Below are 21,714 nucleotides of genomic sequence, written 5' to 3' on the forward strand. Positions count from 1 at the left end.
ATATCATGCTTTAGTCGTTACAAGCTGATAACTACGTTTCATTTAGCTTTTTCATGACTGTAACAACTGATCAGGGACCTTAGAAAGCAAAATCAATTAGTCAACTGAACAAATGATGGGACAAATGGGGAAGTAAGTACACTTGTTTACTTATTAAAAAGTGAGTCCTTTAACAAGTTTATCAAAATAAGTCGTTTTACTATAATAATAATACACAATTATTAAATTTTTGATTTTTGAAGCCTTTTTAATTTATAGAAATTAATAAAAAATACAATAAATGAAAAGGAAATTAAACATGAAATATAAATAAAAACGAATTTTTTTTAAATGCTTTTGTTATTATTTGTTATTTGTTGCATTTTACAATTAAAAAGTAAAATGGAAAGAAATGGAAGAACTTACGGAAGAAGTTAAGGAGTAAAGGAGATGAGCAATATAATTACTTATATTTAATTTCGTGTCTTTATTAACCCTTTATATGGCCGTGTTGCATATCTGCAACATACCGCTTAAAATGTATTTTTTCGCAATGCAAATCGAACAAATCGAATGTGGCTATTTGTTGTACATCTAAAACATACGTATTTTATATATAATTTGGTTTGGGCACACTTCTAGATGTTTTGTGAAACATATGTTCACTTTCCCGCCAATTTTGTGAGAAGCATAAGTTGTGTGCGTCAAAAATATTGTGCTGCAAAATTTTATTAAAATTATAAATATTTCTATAAGAAAAACTAGAAAAAACCAAAGGTAGATATATTAGAAATGCATGTGCTATCAAGTTTTGATGTTTCTTGTTGTGTATTGTGTGTAGAATTGAAAAATCGGTATGTTGCAGATATACAACAAACAACTATTCGAAGTTATATTTTACAGAATTTATTTTGTTGTATATATGCAACATAGAGTATTTGTGGTTATATTATATGTTGTCATGTGTCATAGAAACTGTCTTGGGTTTGTCGTATGTGTTTTATGAGACTACATACATATATACAAATAGTACTTCATACGCAGGAAATATGTCAGGAAAAGGTTTAACAGCTTCACAGGTTGAAAATTATTTCAACAGTTTAGATAGCGAGGATGAACTTGACTTTTCTGCTGATGAGGAAAGCGATTTTTATCCAGATGAGAAAGATGCAAGTAGTACGGATGAAGATGACATCGATGACCAAAATCCACCGAGTAATGCCTTAGACGTTTCAAACTCAAATCTCATGGATGATTCTGTGCCAAATGTTTCCACTAATAACCCTGATCTGAAAAGAAACTTGCTATGGAGACAACGCAGTTTAATTTTGAACGAAAATCAACTGCAGTTTCTCGGGAGTACTATGTTGCCTCCGGAACTAATGGAACTATCAGAGCCAATACAATTTTTTTGGTATCTTTTTCCAAAAGACCTGTTTGATGAAATTACAATCGAAACAAATCTTTATATTCGCCAAAAAGACCCTAACACACGTGTCAATTTTACGTCCTTAGATATTCGACAGTTTGTTGGAATAATATTATACATGTCAATTTCGCGTCTTCCAAGGATTACTCAATATTGGTCAACAATAATTGGAGTACCAGCGATACAGAATGTTATGTCGCAAAAAACATTTGAGATGATTAGGCGTCACATTCACTTTAACAACAATGATAAAGCCCTGCCTTTGTCACACTCCTGTCACGATCGGCTATTCAAAATCAGGCCAATAATCGATGAACTGAACAAAAATTTTAAAAAGTTCCTATGGAACAATTTTTGTGTGTTGATGAACAGATATGTTCAACAAAGGCTAAGAACCACATGAAAAGGTACAATCCTAACAAGCCTCATAAATGGGGCTATAAGATTTTTGTACTTAGCGATAATTTAGGCTTCTGCTACAAATTCGAAATAGATAGTGGAAATGAAAATAAAGTACGGCCTAACGAGCCAGATTTGGGTGCGGCATCAAACTGCGTCGTCAGATTGGCTAGAGATATGCCTAGGCATCGGAATTATCGATTATACTTTGATAATTATTTTAACTCCTTACCCCTTTTGAAGTACTTGGCGGAAGGAGGAATTCTAGCTTTGGGAACAATAAGAAAAAACCGAATTCCAAATCATAAATCCATTGACCAGATAAACTTAAAAAAAAAATCACGAGGTACATCAGTGGAACATGTTGCCGACTACGGTGGAGTGGACATTTCGCTAACTTCATGGGTGGATAACAAAATTGTTACTTTGGCATCCAATTACGCTGGAATAAGTCCCAAAGACACAGCCCGACGTTACAACAAAGTCCAAAAGGATTATATTCATATTGACCGTCCATTTGCAATAGCACAATATAATAGCTATATGGGTGGCGTTGATCTCATAGATAGCATAATTGGAAGGTATAAAATTTGGATAAGAAGCAGACGCTGGCAAGTTCGTGTTTTTTATCACCTGCTGGACTTGACAGTCAGCAACGCTTGGTTGTTGTATAAACGAGTGCATAAAGAAAATGCATCGACAAAAAAACGTTTAAGCTCATCAGAGTTTCGGCTAGACATCGCTGAAGTTTTGAGAAAAGTAGACACAAAAACTAAAACTGGAAAGCGAAGTTATTCTGTTGAAAATGAATTGCAGAAAAAAAAGCAGAGAGGTCCAACTCAACACGTACCTAATCAGATGGTGCGTCAAGATCAGATTGGGCATTGGCCAACGTGGACTGACAACAGAACAAGATGCAAATATCCAAACTGCACTGGTTTTTCACAGACAATGTGCGAAAAATGTGGCGTAGCACTCTGCTTTAACAAAAGAAATAATTGTTTCAAAAATTTTCATTTACTTTAAAGTAACTCGACTTTTTATACTATTTTTATAATTTTAAATTAACTTTGAAAAACACTATGAAATCCCTCAATTATTTTCACCACAAGCCTATCTGTTGCATATATGCAACAATCCCTTTATCCTTAAATAAATATGAAAAAAAAGAAAATTTCAAAAAAAAGAAAGAAGTTGTATTTTTTATTTCCATTTTTTTATCTAATGAAAGAAACTACATCAAAATCCGACCGGGTGCCATATAAAGGGTTAAAAGTAATTCTATAAATTGCACAGAACTCAGAAAAAGACAAATACTATATGAATAACATTATGAAGTTGTCAATTGCTCAAATGAAAATTTATTCAAATTATTCCAAATTATTCAAATGAAAATAGCACGTAAAATAGACAAATGAAAAACCATAACAGGAGTCCACCCCGACCCTTGTTACAAATGAAGGTGTACAATATTAAATCCTGATTAACGTTCTTTTCCTACCAAATTTCTTATACCTAAACGAATATGTTCAAATCGCATTCAAAGTCGGAAGAGTCTTATAGACCCACATAAAAGTTTCATTTACTAATTTGTTTCAGTTCAGTTGAATGTTTCAGAGTTTTCATTGAAAGGATTTCTTGATCCACTCGTTACGCTTCAAAAGCGTTTCATTCAATCATTTATACCATTATTACTTTCTCGTTGTGAAGCTTTGGTATCTCGTTGCTCTGTGATCTCGTTGCAAAGTCAATTTCTTGAACAATAACAAAAATTAAAAACATTTGCCATGATATTTTCTCCAACTCAATTTCAACTATTTGTTTGAAATATTTTGTCAACATTACAAATTACCAAAGCTTGAAAATAATTTATTACCAATCGATTGTGTACTGCTCATGTTATTGTTGCTGTTGGTCCAGCTGGGCATAGTGACTAGTGACAAGGACAATGTTGTTGTTCATGTTGTTGCTGTTGTTGTTGCTGTTTCAGTTGCCATTGTTGTTACATAACAACAATGTAGACTACAAGGCAAACAAATCGACAAACTATAATAATAAGGCAAGTCCCCCATGGCAGGCCAAAAGATAAAGATGGAAATACTAAGAGAATGGGAAACGGGCATCAGAGAAACGGAGAGAAATTCTTGTTCCCCTTGTTGCATTGTCTGCAGCAGCTGCAAAAACTTTCAACATCAATGAAGGATACAAACAAATTTTACATTTTCTATGTCCTTTGGACAATGGAAGAATAACAACTGAAAGAGGAGAGAGAGACACAGAGTGGAAAAGAAGTAAGTAGAGCGGACTAGACACGATGAGAACAAGTAAAAACATAAAAATAAAACAAACAATAACAAGCAACTTAAGTACTAACTGTACAAGTCAGTTAGTTGGGGTCACCATGTATTTATATCCTTTTTAAATCTTTAAATATCAGTTGAAGCCAATCAAAAAGTGCAATTTGTAGAAATTCTTTAGCTTAAGCAAATTGTTTAAACTTTAAGTGACTAAAAACTTGACCTCAATCGAGATCTCTTTTATGTTTGCTTCTCTTTTGTTGTCTTACCATAACCGTTCAATTTGCAGTTCATGTCTGGTGGCCATGTTTTTGGTCCTTCTATGTCTCTCTTGTTAACAACTTCACGTGCCAAATTGCAATGACCCAAAGGAGTTGCAGACCAAAAGAAACCACTCCTCTCTCATTGCCATGTGTAGCCCTATCAATTGAGTTACCTTTGACAACAATCACACACACAAACTCACACCCAGACACACAGACACACACTTAGACTCACAAAAGAGTAAATTGAAGAACTATTCAAAAATTGTGAAACCAGATCCAATGTCAATTTGCAGTCATTTTATCAACAATTAGTCTCAGTCAAAAGAAAAATAGATAAGCAAAAGTAAAGTTCACATTTCTTTGCATATTGTTTTATTCAATGTGTTTGTTTTGCTGCCCCTTAAGTATATATGCTTTTGATCATCATATCATGGTCAACTCTGTGATATTGATTCTCCTTTTCCTTTTTCAGTTAGCACTTTGTGTCAATATTTGTTTCCTGGATTTCTTTTGGGTCAATTGGCTAAGTTTTTTAGTTTTGATGAATGAAAAGAAAACAGTAGAATATACAAAGAAGGCAAAAAATGAAAAGTGGTTGGATAATTGGAGGGAATCAAAAAATCGACCACATATTTTTTGCTTTCCGTGATTACGAAACTTTAAATGTTTTAACCTAAAGACAAAGTACCATTTACTTTTTAAGGATTTTTTAACCAGAGATTTTTAACATTCGATGTCGATAAAAGACAAGTTTTGTATTTTAGTAAATTCTATGGGAATAGAATATGTGGGAAATAAAGAAAATACTGTTTGAGCTAAATATACAGAATAACAATTATTTAATTTGAAAAATTCTAAAAAAAAAGTTTAAAAAATTCTTAACCATGCATATTGTAACTTGGACAATTTTAACCGATCTTCAAATAAACCAAAGAATGAGAAAAGACAAAGTATTCTAACAAAACATAATTTCATAAATTTCAAGATAGAATGATTTTCAATTTAGAATGATCGTCTTGCGATGTGCATTAAAATCTCGAAAGCTAAATTTTTGTAAATTTTCATCATATCTTCAAAAATTTTATCGAAAAGTAATTAACTTTTTCCAATCCAATCCAAATATTTGATACTTTACTTTAAAATATGTTAAAGTCCGACGTATGTAATTTAAATATATTCGAATTGGTACAGTCTACTAAAATGAAAGTTTGAAGTTTTTGAAAGAAGCTAACATCGGCTATGCCGAAGTTTATATACCATTGCAGTCCTTGGTAATAATAATTTTACATGCTCAAAATTTGTTTTCTGCAACTCAATTCATCAATATACATACAAACAAAACAATTTTACTCTCTATTTTACAATTTGTTCCTCTTCTTCCCTCATTCCCAAAGCAAAGTAACACACGCATACACATACAGTTTACTTAGCGTTGCGTTTATGTGTGTATGCATGTCCTCTGTTGATGACGAAAGACGTAGTAGACAGCAAGCAGCGCTGCCGGCAGAGCTGGGAGCAGAGCCGATTATTATATTGACTGTAACTTGTGTTATATTTATCCGATCACATTCAAATTTTGGGATCTGGGGTTTTATATCCAATATTATATTTTTATGAAAATGTTTCTTCTAGTTCTTCTAGAGCTAGAGCCGATCCTGATGGTTTTCATACTTTATTTTTCGCGGGTTCAAAAAAATCCCCGAAATTTCAGCCCGATAGCTCTTAAGATGGTTGAGTAAAACGCATACGCACAGACGGACTGATAGACGGACATAGCTATATTAACTCAGCTTCTCATGCTGATTAATATATATACTTTATGGGGTCGGAAACGTCTCCTTCTGTGCGTTACAAACATCTGACCAATTTTATAATACCCTCTGCAAGGGTATAAAAAGATATAAATTTAAAGGATTATTCCTGTTTCTCCAATACTAGTCCGAAAATTCTAAGTTTTTTAAATAAAAAAAAAAGTTTATTTATATTGTGTGTTCAAAAAAAAGTAACAGAAGTGTTGAAAAAAAGCCTAACCTGCATGAATACAAAGACGACGTTCATACTGCGTCAGTTAATGGGATTAAGGACAAATGCATGGAACTTGCATATTGAGTTAATACTTTAATTTTGGATTTTGGTATTAAGGAAAATATTGAAGTATGGAAACAACTCATCACGACCGAGCTTGCCTATTGAGTTTTCATCACTTTAAGTTTGAATTATAATATAAAGGAAAATATAACCCATTAAAGTATTTAAAGTGGGTCTCGCCGCTTTATTTTGGAAACGTTTTAAAGCGTTTTAAAATCAAAAAAAAAAAAAAGAAGGAAACTGTTGTTGCCTTGAGAGAGCTCAACAAATGAATAAGAAAATCGTCGAGTGGGCCTGCTTTTATACCCGTAAAAAGCAGAGCCTGCTATGCCCTGTTGGAGACGAAAATTCTACTTTTTTTTGGAGGTGAGTAACTTTGTCTAACATCGATAACAAAAGTATCGAATAAAAGAAAGATTATCGTTCATACCCTAAAATTTCATCGGATAGTAAAGTCCAAATTTAAAAAAACAGAAAACATTAAATGTATAACTAATTAACGATTTATTATTCTTTTGTATTCGTGCACAAATAATATGAATAAATGGGCTTTAAATGCCAATCAATAAATTCGGTATACATAATCGTATTGCCATTGCAATGTTTCAACATTTGTTCACTGAAATGTGTTTGATGTATGTAATTGTAATTTTTGAATTTTTATGAAAATGTTTCTTCTAGTTCTTCTAGAGCTATATGATATAGTGGTTCGATCCTGATGGTTTTCATACTTTTTTTTTCCCGGGTAATAAAAAACCCCGACAAAAAATTTCAGCCCGATAGCTCTTAAGACGGCTGAGTAAAACGCATACACACAGACGGACGGACGGACAGACGGACATGGCTATATCAACTCAGCTTCTCATGCTGATCAAGAATATATATATGGGGTCGGAAACGTCTCCTTCTGTGCGTTACAAACATCTGACCAATTTTATAATACCCTCTGCAAGGGTATAAAAAGAAATAAATTTAAAGAATTATTCCTGTGTGAACACTAGTGCAAAATTCTAAGTTTTTTCTAAAAATGGAGCTTGCATATTGAGTTAATACTTTAATTTTGGATGTTAGTATTAAGGAAAATATTGAAGTATGGAAACAATTCATCACGACCGAGCTTGCCTATTGAGTTTTCATCACTTTAAGTTTGAATTATAATATAAAGGAAAATATAACCCATTAAAGTATTTAAAGTGGGTTTCGCCGCTTTAGTTTGGAAACGTTTTAAAGCGTTTTAAAATTAAAAAAAAAAAAAAGGAAACAGTTGTTGCCTTGAGAGAGCTCAACAAATGAATGAAAAAATCGTCGAGTGAGCCTGCTTTTATACCCGTAAAAAGCAGAGCCTGCTATGCCCTGTTGGAGACGAAAATGCTACTTTTTTTTGGAGGTGAGTAACTTTGTCTAACATCGATAACAAAAGTATCGATTAAAAGAAAGATTATCGTTCATACCCTAAAATTTCATCGGATAGTAAAGTCCAAATTTAAAAAAACAGAAAACATGAAATAACTAATTAACGATTTATTATTCTTTTGTATTCGTGCACAAATAATATGAATAAATGGGGCTTTAAATGCCAATCAATAAATTCGGTATACATAATCGTATTGCCATTGCTAAGTTTCAACATTTGTTCACTGAAATGTGTTTGATGTATGTAATTGTAATTTTTGAATTTTTATGAAAATTTTTCTTCTAGTTCTTCTAGAGCTATATGATATAGTGGTCCGATCCTGATGGTTTTCATACTTTTTTTTTCCCGGGTAATAAAAAACCCCGACAAAAAATTTCAGCCCGATAGCTCTTAAGACGGCTGAGTAAAACGCATACACACAGACGGACGGACGGACATGGCTATATCAACTCAGCTTCTCATGCTGATCAAGATTATATATATGGGGTCGGAAACGTCTCCTTCTGTGCGTTACAAACATCTGACCAATTTTATAATACCCTCTGCAAGGGTATAAAAATCTAAAATATGTACATTTTTGCGAATCTGTGAATGAGCTCGTTTTACCGATATAAATTTTTTTCAATAATATCCTTAATTTAAGCATTGGAAAATTATCTAATTTGTAAAACCCCAAAAACTTTTATTTTGGGTTTTTATTGCTTAAGGCCTCTCGCTAGGTTAATTCTGTAAGACTATTCCATCAAGAAATCAATTAAATATGAACTTCATAAATGTAAAATCCAACAAGAAGAAGAATCTATTCACATCGTATGAGCCGTGAAAGTTAAAAAATGATTGGGAATGATTATCATCACCTATCTCTTAATGAACTCAGACTAATGTTTTGTTTTTGCACGGAATAGCATTTGGCTAAGTTATAGCCAAAAAACGCGCGACTCCCCACCAATACTCATATTGGCATGGTTAATCCTGGAAGATTTTCACATATTTTAACTTCTTAAAAGCTCCGAAAATGTAACTTCAAAAGTGTAATTTTTACAAGCTTCTACTCAAAATTGTTGAAGCATCTACTTACGTACGTAACTCAGTCATCCACAAAGACCTTTACATACATCCCGTCAGTTAAGTGCGAGATTCGGAGATATGGCATTGGGTACCTCTCCAGGATAGACTCTCATGATAATGCACTGGCACTCAAACTGCTGGACAACAGCATGCAGATTAGACGTCTGAAATAAATTTACCCACTTGACCTACCATTTAGACCAGAGATGGACTTCTAATGAAACCCCATATCATGAATACCTTTGACAATTTTTGCTTATTGTCCATTTAGAACAGATCGAAAATAAAAATATATATAAAAAAAGGGGTGTAATGCCCTAATTGGCTGTCGCACAGAAAATCCTATATAATAGAAGTAAAAAAGTTTTCTAGCTTCAAATATTTCGCATTGCGCGCCCTCTCTTATTGTGCTGTTAAACGCAACATTTCACTGTTAACTTTAACGTTTTTTTTTAATTCACAATTTAAATGGAAAAATGCAATGCTTCTTTTTTGTATAATATATTAATTTATTCCCTTTAAATTCCACTCACTTCTTGTATCCAATCTCGAACAGCTGCAACTCTAGAATAAACTCCTGGATAATCCGGACGAGCACAACCGTAGCCCCAGGACACAACACCCCAAAGCGTGTTGTTGGAAACTAACGGTCCACCAGAATCCCCCTGGCAGGCATCTTTGCCACCCTCTGGTAGACCAGCACACATCATACGTTCGGTAATGTTGCCAAAGGTACTGTACGCCTGGGTGCACATCGTCTGATTCACTTTGGGCACAATCACAGATCTCAATACATTAGTGGGTTCCTGTTGACTTTGTGTGTTACCCCAGCCGGAGACCAGAACAGCCGAACCATCTTTCAAGTCCGCATTTGGTTTGGGTAATTTCACAAATCCTTGAGTTACATTCGTCTGGTCGTAGTCCTCCAGTTCCAGAATTGCGAAATCATAATCAATTGTATAGACATTGAATAGGGGATGACGATGCAATCGCTTAATTCCCACCAACAAACCACCATCATCTGTGCGTGTTGAGCCTATGCGAACCTTGGATTGAAGTATAATTGATCCTTCAGTGCAATGGGCGGCAGTTAAAACTAAACCAGGACCAATTAAAGATCCACCACAGAAATGATAGCTACGCTGCAAAGACACCTGATATGGAATACTCTCGATTGTGGTTGCCACTCCGCCCACAATACGTCCATCTAGACGAGGTCTCCTATATGTTTGAGGCTGAGGCAGACCTAGGCAACCTGCTGGGACGAGCAGTAATAGCAGCAGACTCAACTCCATGTTGCAACTTTAATTGATTCATTCTCATTCTCGATCGCTGCTTTTTATATTCACTCTAATCTCAAATTATCAATTGAATTTTCAAGGTTACCACTGCATTGACCACTTGGCCTAGTTAATACTAATGGAGTCTATAAAATTTATGACCCCTAAACGAAGTGCTATCGATCTTATCTAAGTGTAATCAGTGTAAATAATCCACATTCCTAGTCACAAGATTTGGGTTAGGTCAAGATTTCTGCTTTTTGTCAAAGTGAAACCGAGGCGCAAGAACTAGATTAACTATTTCTATGCATATGTCCTAACATATAGACAATATACAAGTAAATATATGAAACCCAATAATTTCGGGTATAAAAAGATGAAAAGAATGCGGGTGTGTCCAGACTCCCTCGTGGCTACATACATGCAGATGATAGTCCTCGAATACAGGTGTTATCTGGCACAACAATCGATCTGATCCTTCAAAAGACTTTCGAGTTATCACAGTAATTGCTAAGCAATAGAGTTCTTTCATCTCAACTTTCTTTAATTCTTTCTAAAATCTAGTTATATCAGTCAACCAACAAATAGTACAATCCATCAAAAGTTCATTTACAGGATATGCTTTAAATTCTTATGTTATTAAGGTACACTCTTATATCTATAGAAGAACTATCCTAAATCCAAAATCATATATAAAATCATAATATTTATTAATAATTTATAAAAGAAATTTTTAATTTTTTCCACATTTTTGCACATTTTTGAAAAAAGCTTAAGTTAATAACTGAGGTACAACATAATACCATTCCTCGACTTGAAATCCATCAAACAGGTCAGAGGCAACATTCTTCGGATCCGCAGTCTTTATTCAATATCTGATTCAATGCGGTTGAATGCGGTACAATAATTATTAAGTAGAATTTGAAATAATAATCTAATTACAGTAACTGGCATATATTAAGTTTAATTTTTTCTTCAAGTAATATCTTGAGTTTGCTAATCATTAAAAGGCCAAACCCTTTTGCTTGTAATTTTAAAGCCTAAAAGACCTAAAGACACGAAACGGATCTAGAAAATATTTAGACGACAAAAATATCAAAAATGATTTAAAGGAACCGTCTATGCCTTAAGACCCTAACTAAACTCCACGGAATTTTAGCCCCACCAGATTTCGTGACTTTCTTTAGAATAATTTATTAACATTTGTTTATATAACTTTTACTTTCAAATTACTTTCAATGGTAAATACCATTGTTACCATTGTTACCATTTGTTAAATAACAAATATATTCCAATATTACATATGTGCGCCCAAATTCAGGGATACCTAATCAATATTCTTCTTCTTGCTCTTCCTGAATCGCTCTGGGAGATGATTCAGCCGTGTCACTTTCGCTCAAATAATGGGGGTTATTCAAGAGGCATTTCCATGCACCATTAATGCGCAGAATTTTTTCACAATAATTGTCTATATCCTTTTCTAGAGCACCACATTTGTATAGTAAACCGGCTACTTCATCGGTAGTTTCATTCACTTTAGTTTCTTTATCAATAATATCCGAAGATCTTTCCATATGTTGCTTATTAGACTCCAATGACTTATTATTACTTGAGTTTAAACCAATTTCAGAATTCATTTGGACGTCTTGACGACTTTCATTCGATTTGTTTGATTTAGTTTTTCGTCCTGTTTTCCTCATATGATCAATTTTCTCTGTCAGCGAGCCATCAATAGAATTGATAAATTTCTGAAAAATTGTGTTGTCAATTGAGGAATGCATTGATATGTGTATTGAACCGCATTCGTAGACCTTCTGCCAAAAGTTTGGCTCACACTGATTGTTTTCTAATTCAGCTTTAAAAAGTGCTTCAGAATCTTTCAAAAATTTCTTATTACTATAATAATCGCATTGCGTCTCGGCATTTTTTATCCGTCTTAACGATGGCCTCATATCTTTAGGAATTTTCAACGTTTTCGATTGCGAGTGTTGAATGTTGGGATCTGGTATTAGTTCACATTTATTAAGTACCTCCAACTTCTCTCTAGGCTCTTTATGTGCTTCTGGTATGGTTTCGGTTGTAAGATCTTTCACAGATTGTTCTTCCGTGGATATTTCCACGGGTTCAGCCATTAAACTCTCAACAGTTTCGACTAAAACATTCCAAGTAGATGCCTGGATTTCGCCTTCTAAGAACTCTTCAAGTTGTTTGGCATTTTTCCTTTTGGAATCTTGCAATAACTTCTTGCAGGGTTTTTTTGTGATGGCTTTTAAATTTTTAGTTTTATATCTGGAATGCTGTAATTCGGTTTCATTTTCATCATCAGCATCACATTCAACCAGCTCTTGGTTGGTTGTAAAAAAGTTTTGAAACCATCGAGCGAAATCTTGATTTTCTTTATATCGTCCTGTAATAAGTTTATCTATGGGTATCTGCATTGCTATACCCATTCGTTTAAATCCCGACTGAAGTACTCGAAAATTCTCTTTGTACTCATCGTCAATTGTAGCATTAAATTTTACTCTTTGTAAATTGATGGCATCAGATCGAAGTAGAATCAACAGTTGACAATATGCGACACCAGTGCAAAGATCCTCCAATTTTTGACACCTTCCATTGAGTAATCTATTAATCCATCGCAGAATTCCTTTGTCTGAGATATTCGTCATATCTATTATAATTAATCAAAATATAATAACTTCTCCTGTTAGGCTGTAGTTCCCAATAGGAATATATAGTCAATGCTTACTAAAAGAAATTATTCTCATTTCTCTTATCCACGTCTTATATTAATAATTATACAATTATCTGCCATTCTTGAAAAATTTATAGTTTATTTCTTTCTTAAGTTTAGTGTACATTGTTTTTAGTTATGTCTTAAATATGCAATTAAAACAAAATAATATGACAAAAACTATTGAAATAATTTATAAAGTTTAAACAAGTTATTTAAGAATAATGTTTTAGATCGTTTTTATTCTTTATTTGATAAACTTCTTTACTATGTTAATGAGTTTCAGTATTTTCGAGGTTGCAGGAACTTTTAAAACAGCTTTAAGGCAATTTTTTTAACATAAACTACATTTTGTCAACAGTTTTTGATAGATTTCAGGGGAGTAACTTGAAAATCCCCTTATTAATACAAAATATATACCGAATTATTGTAAAGAAACCAAAGAAAAGCTGTAAGAATAAATGATATGAATGACTTGTTTTGTTTTTTTTTTTTTTCAGCTCTTCAAAATTATGAAAAAAGGACCATAATATATTTTTAAAAAAATTCAAAACTTCGTCGCAAGAACTCTCATCGAACAATCGGATAAACTACTTGCTATAACAAAATCCCAAAAAAATGAAAAGTTTAAAATATAGAAGAAACAGTGAAATTAATCACATATTCAAATCCTAAGAAAGAAACCAAAAAGTTTAAAAGGAAAAAAAATGAAAAGTCAGTCCACAATTGGTTAACCAATTTAATGTCCCCAAAGGAAGTAATGGTAATTATTGTGGGTTAAAACAACATTAGCTCCAAAGGAAATAGAGCGTCATTGTATTAAAGAGATAAATCTCCCCTCGAAGAGGATTATTACAACGATGCAATAAGGAATATTGAACGCGTTAAAGAAATTGAAAGCGAGAGATCTAGACTTGAACAAAGTTTCCTTCGCGGATTTTCAAAAAGAAAAAAGTATCTCCCCCACTCTGCTGGATTTGATTACGGAGCATTATATGAAAAGCAGAAAGGAGCTGTCTTAATCGTCTGCACAACGATCACTTCCACGTCGTCATCCATTGTTCCTATCGTAACTACTTTTGTCGATGTGGAATTATTGAACCGTCGGAAAAAGATATGCTAGACGAGTTGTTGCCAGTATCGAATTCGGGATACAGCACTGGATTAATCTCGCAATCTATTTCAAGAGGGACGGACGACGAATTTGTATCATGGACATCACCAGGCGAAACTGGATGCCAAGTCGTGAAATTATTCATAAACATCAACAGTAAAGAAGAAGAGTAAATTAATAATTACTTATCGCTGAAGATGAAGAAGTTTTGTTAGAAAATATCTATATATTACTGCAAATGAAGATTTAAGCCTTGCTTATATCATAGAGTTAAAAGAGAAAATAAAATCCCTTTTTGAAAATTAAGTTATAACTATTAATGCAAAAGATGATCGATAAACAGTGAAGCAGAAGGAGATTATGTATTGGTCAAAAGCTCAATGGCATTAAGATGTCGATAGAAGAACACGATATGCAAGATATTATGTGGCTAGTGAAAACGAAAATTATAAACTCAAGTCTTTTGGAAATTAAAAAAACATAATTGATGTTGATTCGCTGAGTTAACGAATTAACTATAAGGAGAAACGATCTATAAGATCAAATATGCCCTAATATGGCATAGTTTTTTCAATTCGTATTGAATATGAGTAAAAAGAATCAGAAGGTATTAGAAGTAAGTTCTACCAAAATATTCATTGAAGTTAATTAAGTTGGTAGAGGGAACAAACATGTAAAGTTATCTCAATCTTAAGCTAACACATTTTACAATATTCGAAGTGTTAAAAATAATAATGATTGTTTATCATCGTTTTTACAATTTGAGCCAAGTTAAAAACTTATTATTCGACGGCATATCTACCAATTTTTCCAATTTTAAGCCATTTGCATCGGCTAATTGTTTTAGATCTCTAATGTCTCTAACGCCCCAAGTGGGATCACGTCTTTTAAGGCCTTGATCAAAGTCGACATTGCTTTGTGGAGTTAAGTCACCATCTTGAGCATATGGTCCATAGGTAAATAACTTTCCTCCAGACTTAAGCAATTCTCCTGCAGCTCTAAATAACCCTATGGAGCAGGTCCAAGGACTTATGTGCATCATATTCGAGTTAAACATGTAATCGTATGAACTGGTTGGAAATTGAACCTTCCATTGCTTTACATCTTGAGAAATGTCCACGTGAATGGGTGGATTAATATTACCCGTAACGCAATCCTGAACATAGGCGGTAATTGAAGAAAACAGACCTTTATCGTACTCCGTGGGCTGAAAGCTAATGTTGGGCAAAAGGGCAGCCAAGTAGCCAGTGTGTTGACCCGATCCTGATGCAATTTCCAATAGTTTCAAATTTGGCGACTGTCTATCAATTTGAGCGAGCAGCGCCTCCGCAATGGGCTGGGAGTTCCTATCAGCCGAGGGATAATGAAGTTTGTTGTTGCCGCCAGCGCTGAGACGACAAGAAATATGTAAGAGACGTTTAAAGGTCTGTGTGAGACTATACGTGGATACATTTAATGAAATCATAACCGGAAACCAAAATTAAATATATTATTTAATCACCTCATTATCAGCTCCAAAATGAAAAATATAATTAAACAACTGATAAGACGCTGAAATGGTTCCCAAAGCAAGTTCCGTTCTAAGGGCGCAAAACCGAATCGATAGCTGTAAAAGTATCGATAGCTGCAAAAGCACTTCGATTTAGCCCTTAGCACTGCGGCGATAATAACGAACAATCGGACAGACCATCGATTGTTTTGCAGCCCTAATCGATATATCGTACATCTCTAGTGTTTTGCAAATTGTCGGCGTTTTTTTTTCATTTCAGTAAATACAAAATAAATATAAAACTACAGGCAAAATGTCTGACAATGATGATGATTTCATGTGCGACGATGATGAGGATTATGGCTTGGTAGGTGTTTACTTGCATGGAATTAAGATACATTACAAATTCGCCAGGCTTTGTTTTGTTTGTTGTTGTTGTTGTTGCTGCGGCTCTTTTTTTATTCTATTCCTTTTGTACATTTCAGGAATATTCGGAAGATAGCAACTCGGAACCGGATGTAGATCTAGAGAATCAGTACTATAACAGCAAAGCTCTGAAAGAGGAAGAACCAAAAGCCGCATTGGCCAGTTTTCAAAAGGTTCTCGATCTGGAGAATGGCGAAAAGGGGGAATGGGGCTTCAAGGCATTGAAGCAAATGATAAAAATTAATTTTAGATTGGTAAGGGAAAATATGAAGAAAATCATTGATTTGTTTGAACTAACTCGTCTTGTCTTGATTGGCAGTGCAACTTTGATGAAATGATGGTGCGCTATAAGCAATTGCTTACCTACATTAAGAGCGCTGTGACTAGGAACCACTCGGAGAAAAGCATTAATTCCATATTGGACTACATATCTACTTCAAAGAATGTAAGCGCTGATAACTACTAGAATTAGTCTAAAATCCTACGATAAAACTTTACTCATTTCTTCTCAGATGGCCCTGCTACAGAATTTCTATGAGACAACTTTGGATGCTTTACGTGATGCCAAAAATGATCGTTTGTGGTTCAAAACAAATACCAAATTGGGTAAACTATATTTCGATCGCAGTGATTTTACGAAATTGCAAAAAATACTCAAACAATTGCATCAAAGTTGTCAAACCGATGATGGAGAGGATGATCTCAAGAAGGGCACCCAATTGCTTGAGATCTATGCATTGGAGATACAAATGTATACGGTTCAGAAGAATAATAAGAAACTGAAGGCTTTGTATGAGCAATCTTTGCACATTAAATCGGCTATACCGCATCCCCTGATCATGGGCGTTATACGTGAATGCGGCGGCAAAATGCATTTAAGTGAGGGTGAATTCGAAAAGGCACACACCGATTTCTTTGAGGCCTTTAAAAACTACGATGAAAGCGGCTCACCCAGGCGCACTACTTGCCTTAAATATTTGGTTTTGGCCAATATGTAAGTGGCTTAAACTGTTGTGGTCCAATTTCTTTAATGTGACATTATGTTTTGTGACTTTTCAGGCTAATGAAATCGGGTATTAATCCCTTTGATTCGCAGGAAGCTAAACCCTATAAGAATGATCCAGAAATTTTAGCCATGACAAATCTGGTTAACTCGTATCAAAATAATGATATCAATGAATTTGAAACCATTTTACGTCAACATCGCAGCAACATAATGGCCGATCAATTTATACGAGAGCATATTGAAGATTTATTGCGTAACATACGTACTCAGGTGCTGATCAAATTGATTAGGCCATACAAGAACATAGCCATACCCTTCATAGCCAATGCCCTAAACATTGAACCAGCTGAAGTGGAAAGCCTTTTAGTGTCCTGCATACTCGATGAGTAAGTTGCATTGATTCTGTTCACCCAAAAATTGAATTAATTCTCTGTTTTAACAGCACCATCAAAGGTCGCATCGATCAGGTCAATCAAGTACTTCAATTGGATAAAGTTAATAGCAGTGCTGCCCGTTATAATGCCCTGGAGAAATGGTCCAACCAAATCCAATCACTGCAATTTGCTGTTGTCCAAAAAATGGCTTAATATTCTGCATAATCGACATAAAGTTATTCAAGTCGCAAAAGTATTCGTCTGAGTTATTATTTGAACAATTTAGTGTATACCTTTTACTATTAAGGTCTTGTTGGCAAGGTCTCTTCGTTGACTTAAACTATATTTTTGAATATTTTAATAATATGGATTTCGTTTAAAGGAACCTGGAATCGAAATAGTAGGAGAATTCATTTTAGTTTTTATTAATTTAATAATTATTCTTCACTTAAATAATACTTCTTCTAATGTGCGTTGCTTTTGGCATCGAACTTTGATGAAATGTTAAATTTCATCGCATTTCCATTTTTGGTTTCACACAACGTTTATGCATCCATAGCCGAAATCTGTACAACCAAAATACTAAAGTGCTAAGACAGATGACAAGTAGCAAACAACCGCAAATGCTTCCAATGGCTAAACCAGGTTTTTCCCAATCCAAAATTTCATAAATGAAATGATTACCCAAACTGAAAAATAAATATAAATCGATTTTCATTCAATATCCAAGAAAAAGAAGATCTCTCTTAAGGGTCTTACATATCCGTTCCGCCAGCGCAGTAATAGATTAGGGAGAATAAACAATAAATAGTAAGCACAATGACAGGAAAAATGAAATGCATCAATCTCGTGGGATAGGCGACCATGAAAAGATCAAGCAACATGCAAACCGAATTGGCAGCATGTTCCAAGAAGCTATAGACATCATCACCCATATCATCGGGCAATGCTAAAGTGGTGAAAAACAAGAAATTATCAATCAAAACAAATGATTAGAGGTAAATGGGGGTTCTTGCACTCACAGGGATAGACTGCTGACCAGAATACTAATGTTATCATTAAAGCCAGCACTGTGCTTGTAAAATGAGAAGCCCAATAAATTTTCAATGCCCAACTGTTAGAAGCTAAAAGACAAAGATTCGCTTTAAAAGTACTTTCTCAATTCGTTTTGTTTACTTACCAAAATAAAAGGGTCGGAAATAGTATATTGTGGTAATTACTGCTCCATATATGGCAGTATAGGAACACAGTGTGAAACCCCAATCGGTGAGATAAATAAACCAACGACCACCATAAAATGTCTCTACTACGCTCATTATCATAGAAATACCGAAAAATGCAGCGAAAAGCCAACGATAGATCAACCATAAAATAGAACGATCTCCTTGTTGCCATTGTGAACGACAAAATACTCCCCGTTCTTCATGATAAAGTGAGAATTTCGAGCGTTGAAATTCCTTTCCAAAGATCTGGCAACAGGTGTCATTATTATTCTCAAGCATTTTTAAAAGCCAGCACTACTGGTTGCGCCAAGATTTCAACGTAAAGTGACGCCAAATAATTTGCAGGTGGTCATAGTAACTACACATTTCATTCTAATCGGGTTTGATTTGATAATTTGGAATTATCTGACAAATTCTTATCACATTGTGAACCATTAAAACCATTTACAAGTAATGGTACGATTCCCACGACATTCAGATAAAAGCGTAGGGCAAAACCAGTCCAATACCTGGATTATTAGTCGGTGCTCTTACTTGAAGAATGGAGAATATTACCTTTGCCCGGTCGCTTATCAATTGGTATCTACTTATAGATGCTTCCTACATTACTAAAACATTAATTCTTTACTTCTAAGTTGCTTAGCTCGTAAAGTTTTATCTAGATGTTACCTAATTTAATATGTTATGAGTAATATCTTTATAATTCATTTATAATTAATTCATTTTCCTTCAAAATTTACAAGAAAACATCGGTTACTAAATAAAGTGTAGATAAAGTGTATACTCTTGATCAGGTCGACAAGACGAGTTCATATAGCCAGCCCAAACGATCGTGGCTAGAATTATCTCTTCAGTATTTAGATGGATTCATTTTGTTATATCAAAAAGCTCCTTAAGGACCACTCGGTTTGAAATAGAAATTAATTTCGGTTCTAAGTTTATTAAAAATTTAAAAGTCACAAACTTTTTAAACATTATTACCTTGTCTTGATAACAATTTGACCTTAAACATAAACGTAAATAAAAACTATGAGTGGGGAAATCTGAATTCTACTGGAGGCTCTGGCAAATGGTTAGTCGGCAAATTTTTACAAAATATTTGTTTTGTTTTTTTTTAATTTAAAAAAAAAAATGTATAAAATTCAAGGAGACGAGTTCAGCCCAAACTATCGTCTCTTTAGATCAACGTTAACTTCTCATAGATTTGGCGCTGAAATTTTAAATGTAAACTTCTATATATTGCAGTCATTATATATCTTGAATTCAGATGGATCGGTTTATCAAATAAAATGGCTTCTTTAGGACAGCTTGGCTGGAAATAGAATTTAAAATGAAGTTTATATTTTTGTTTAACATTTTAAAGTTCGCATCTAATTTCATGAACATCGATCTTCGAAATTTTTAAAACCATGTTTATGAAATTTCACGTTTCAATTGCACTCATTAATGACTTAATGCTAAATTTATTATATTTATTTATTTATATCAATCATTTGATCAAGTTAAATGTCATGCATTTTGACGATAGAGAAAGATTAACTGTCTTGTCTCATATTTTTCTCAAGCCATCTGTTATCTCAGCTTTTCCCAGAAATGAAACATTTCTGCCGAATGAAATGCACTCAAAAAATGTAACGAATTTCGGCACGTTTTAGAAAGTAAAAGTAAAATTCAACCTTGACACTTAAGAGTGGACGAATGGGTTAAACAAAATTTAATAATCAGTTCAAGAGGAAGATAGATTAAAGTCTGTGCCTGTTTTCCTATAAAAGCCTCATTCCATCTCTCACTTGGCATCATTTGTCAACTAAAAAAGTAAATCAATTATGAAGTTTCTTTCGTTGGTTTTCGTTCTAAGTATATTGGCGGCTCTTGCAAATGGTTAGTTTTCAAATTTAAACAAAATATTTTTATATATTATATTCTAATAAACGTTTACTTTCCAGCTAATCCCCTCAATACTGGCGATAGGGAATGTCGCGTGTGCAATGTGAGGGCCTAAGAGGGGAGAAGCACAATTTGATACCCAAATTCGATTTCTACTAGTGCCTGAGACACAAAGTATAATGTGTATATAATGTTCATATACTATATAATAAATAATATATAGAAAATTTACACAGAAATCAAACTTTAAATGTATTTGTTTTGTTGGGTTGCAACGATGTGCTTTGACCTTTGCCTGAGCTGCGATTCTGATACAGATTACTCAGATTACTCTGGGCAATTCCAATGCCTATCTGAGCAGTGTATAAAATAAACGACAATTTCTCATTCGCTGCCAGTTTTGTTTGAATCTGCGAATAAAAAATGAATTCAAAAGTAATTTCTGTAACGCTTTTGTTGCTCCTAAGCGTTTTAACTGTGAGCTATGGTAAGTTGATCCACTGGAAAATTGGTTTAAACTCTCTTATTTATATATATATATATATATATATATTCTAATTCGTAACAATTACAGCCGAACCTGGTAAAGTCTATATAAATGGCCAATGCATAGATTGCAATAAACCTGATAATGATGATTCCATTGTTATTCCTCCCAAAGACTCTGGCTCAATGTCCTGCTCTAGTCTAACCCAAGGAGCTGTGGCTTTTGGACTTTTATATTATATAGTTAGTTATCTGCATATTTAAATAAAATCAAAACAAATTGTTAACTGAGTTAAAGTAAAATGTGATTTATGTGGGTTTCAAAAACGGGAAGAGATTCGTCAGTTTATATTATATTATTCAGTTTATACATTTTTGATCACATTGATATCATCGGCTTATATAAAAGCTATAAATAATAAAGGTTCAAATCGGTATTATTAATAAACAAGTTTATATATTTTAGATGATTTATTTGGTACAGAAAACAAAAAGAAACTGAAACTAAAAATATTCCTTAGAACGTCTGCTGAAATCGTTATAAAAATTGTAATGCTCACTGCTAATAAATGATTGGCATGGCTATCCTAGTGCATAAGACCTAGATTATTGCAACACAATTAAAAAAATCACAAAAAGTTAAAGTAAATATTAAACATTTATTTGTCTTATCATTTTGAACAGCTTTTTCAATTAATCTCCGCGTACATTGCAGTATTTGCAGTCACCATTGATGATGACATTGCCTGGATGTA

The 21,714-nt window shown here is 33.7% G+C and overlaps 3 protein-coding genes across 4 annotated transcripts; 1 reads left to right on the top strand and 2 right to left on the bottom strand.

Moving 5' to 3' along the window:
- Window positions 1-9,458: 9,458 nt before the first annotated feature.
- Window positions 9,459-10,235, bottom strand: LOC6641688 (trypsin 5G1). The gene has a single exon (XM_002064645.3). It carries the CDS (start codon window positions 10,233-10,235, stop codon window positions 9,459-9,461), a length of 777 nt encoding a protein of 258 aa, XP_002064681.2.
- Window positions 10,236-14,406: 4,171 nt separating this feature from the next.
- Window positions 14,407-15,669, bottom strand: LOC6641687 (UPF0585 protein CG18661). 2 transcript variants are annotated; one of them, XM_047010949.1, is made up of 2 exons: window positions 15,570-15,669; window positions 14,407-15,504 (listed from the first exon to the last, which is right to left on the bottom strand). In XM_047010949.1, the coding sequence occupies exons 1-2, from the start codon at window positions 15,572-15,574 to the stop codon at window positions 14,823-14,825; spliced, it is 687 nt and encodes a 228-aa protein (XP_046866905.1). In that variant the 5' UTR covers window positions 15,575-15,669; the 3' UTR covers window positions 14,407-14,822. The 2 variants fall into 2 exon arrangements, with proteins under 2 accessions (XP_046866905.1, XP_002064680.2); XM_002064644.4 differs by having other exon boundaries at window positions 14,407-15,456; window positions 15,570-15,668.
- Window positions 15,670-15,761: 92 nt separating this feature from the next.
- On the top strand, window positions 15,762-17,619 carry LOC6641686 (COP9 signalosome complex subunit 2). Its single transcript, XM_002064643.4, has 6 exons — window positions 15,762-15,924; window positions 16,043-16,237; window positions 16,303-16,428; window positions 16,496-16,977; window positions 17,043-17,375; window positions 17,432-17,619. Exons 1-6 carry the CDS (start codon window positions 15,871-15,873, stop codon window positions 17,574-17,576), a joined length of 1,335 nt encoding a protein of 444 aa, XP_002064679.1. The 5' UTR covers window positions 15,762-15,870; the 3' UTR covers window positions 17,577-17,619.
- The last annotated feature ends 4,095 nt before the right edge of the window (window positions 17,620-21,714 follow it).

This window comes from Drosophila willistoni (genome assembly GCF_018902025.1).
Source record: "Drosophila willistoni isolate 14030-0811.24 chromosome 2R unlocalized genomic scaffold, UCI_dwil_1.1 Seg200, whole genome shotgun sequence".
Classification (NCBI taxonomy): Eukaryota; Metazoa; Arthropoda; class Insecta; order Diptera; family Drosophilidae; genus Drosophila; species Drosophila willistoni.

Excerpts from the sequence above, each read along its gene's own strand:
- LOC6641686 (XM_002064643.4), top strand. The coding sequence starts at position 15,871 with ATGTCTGACAATGATGATGATTTCATGTGCGACGATGATGAGGATTAT. Across the intron at positions 16,238-16,302 it reads TAAAAATTAATTTTAGATTG|TGCAACTTTGATGAAATGAT; the intron begins GTAAGGGAAAAT and ends CTTGATTGGCAG. Across the intron at positions 16,429-16,495 it reads ACATATCTACTTCAAAGAAT|ATGGCCCTGCTACAGAATTT; the intron begins GTAAGCGCTGAT and ends ATTTCTTCTCAG.
- LOC6641688 (XM_002064645.3), bottom strand. The coding sequence starts at position 10,235 with ATGGAGTTGAGTCTGCTGCTATTACTGCTCGTCCCAGCAGGTTGCCTA.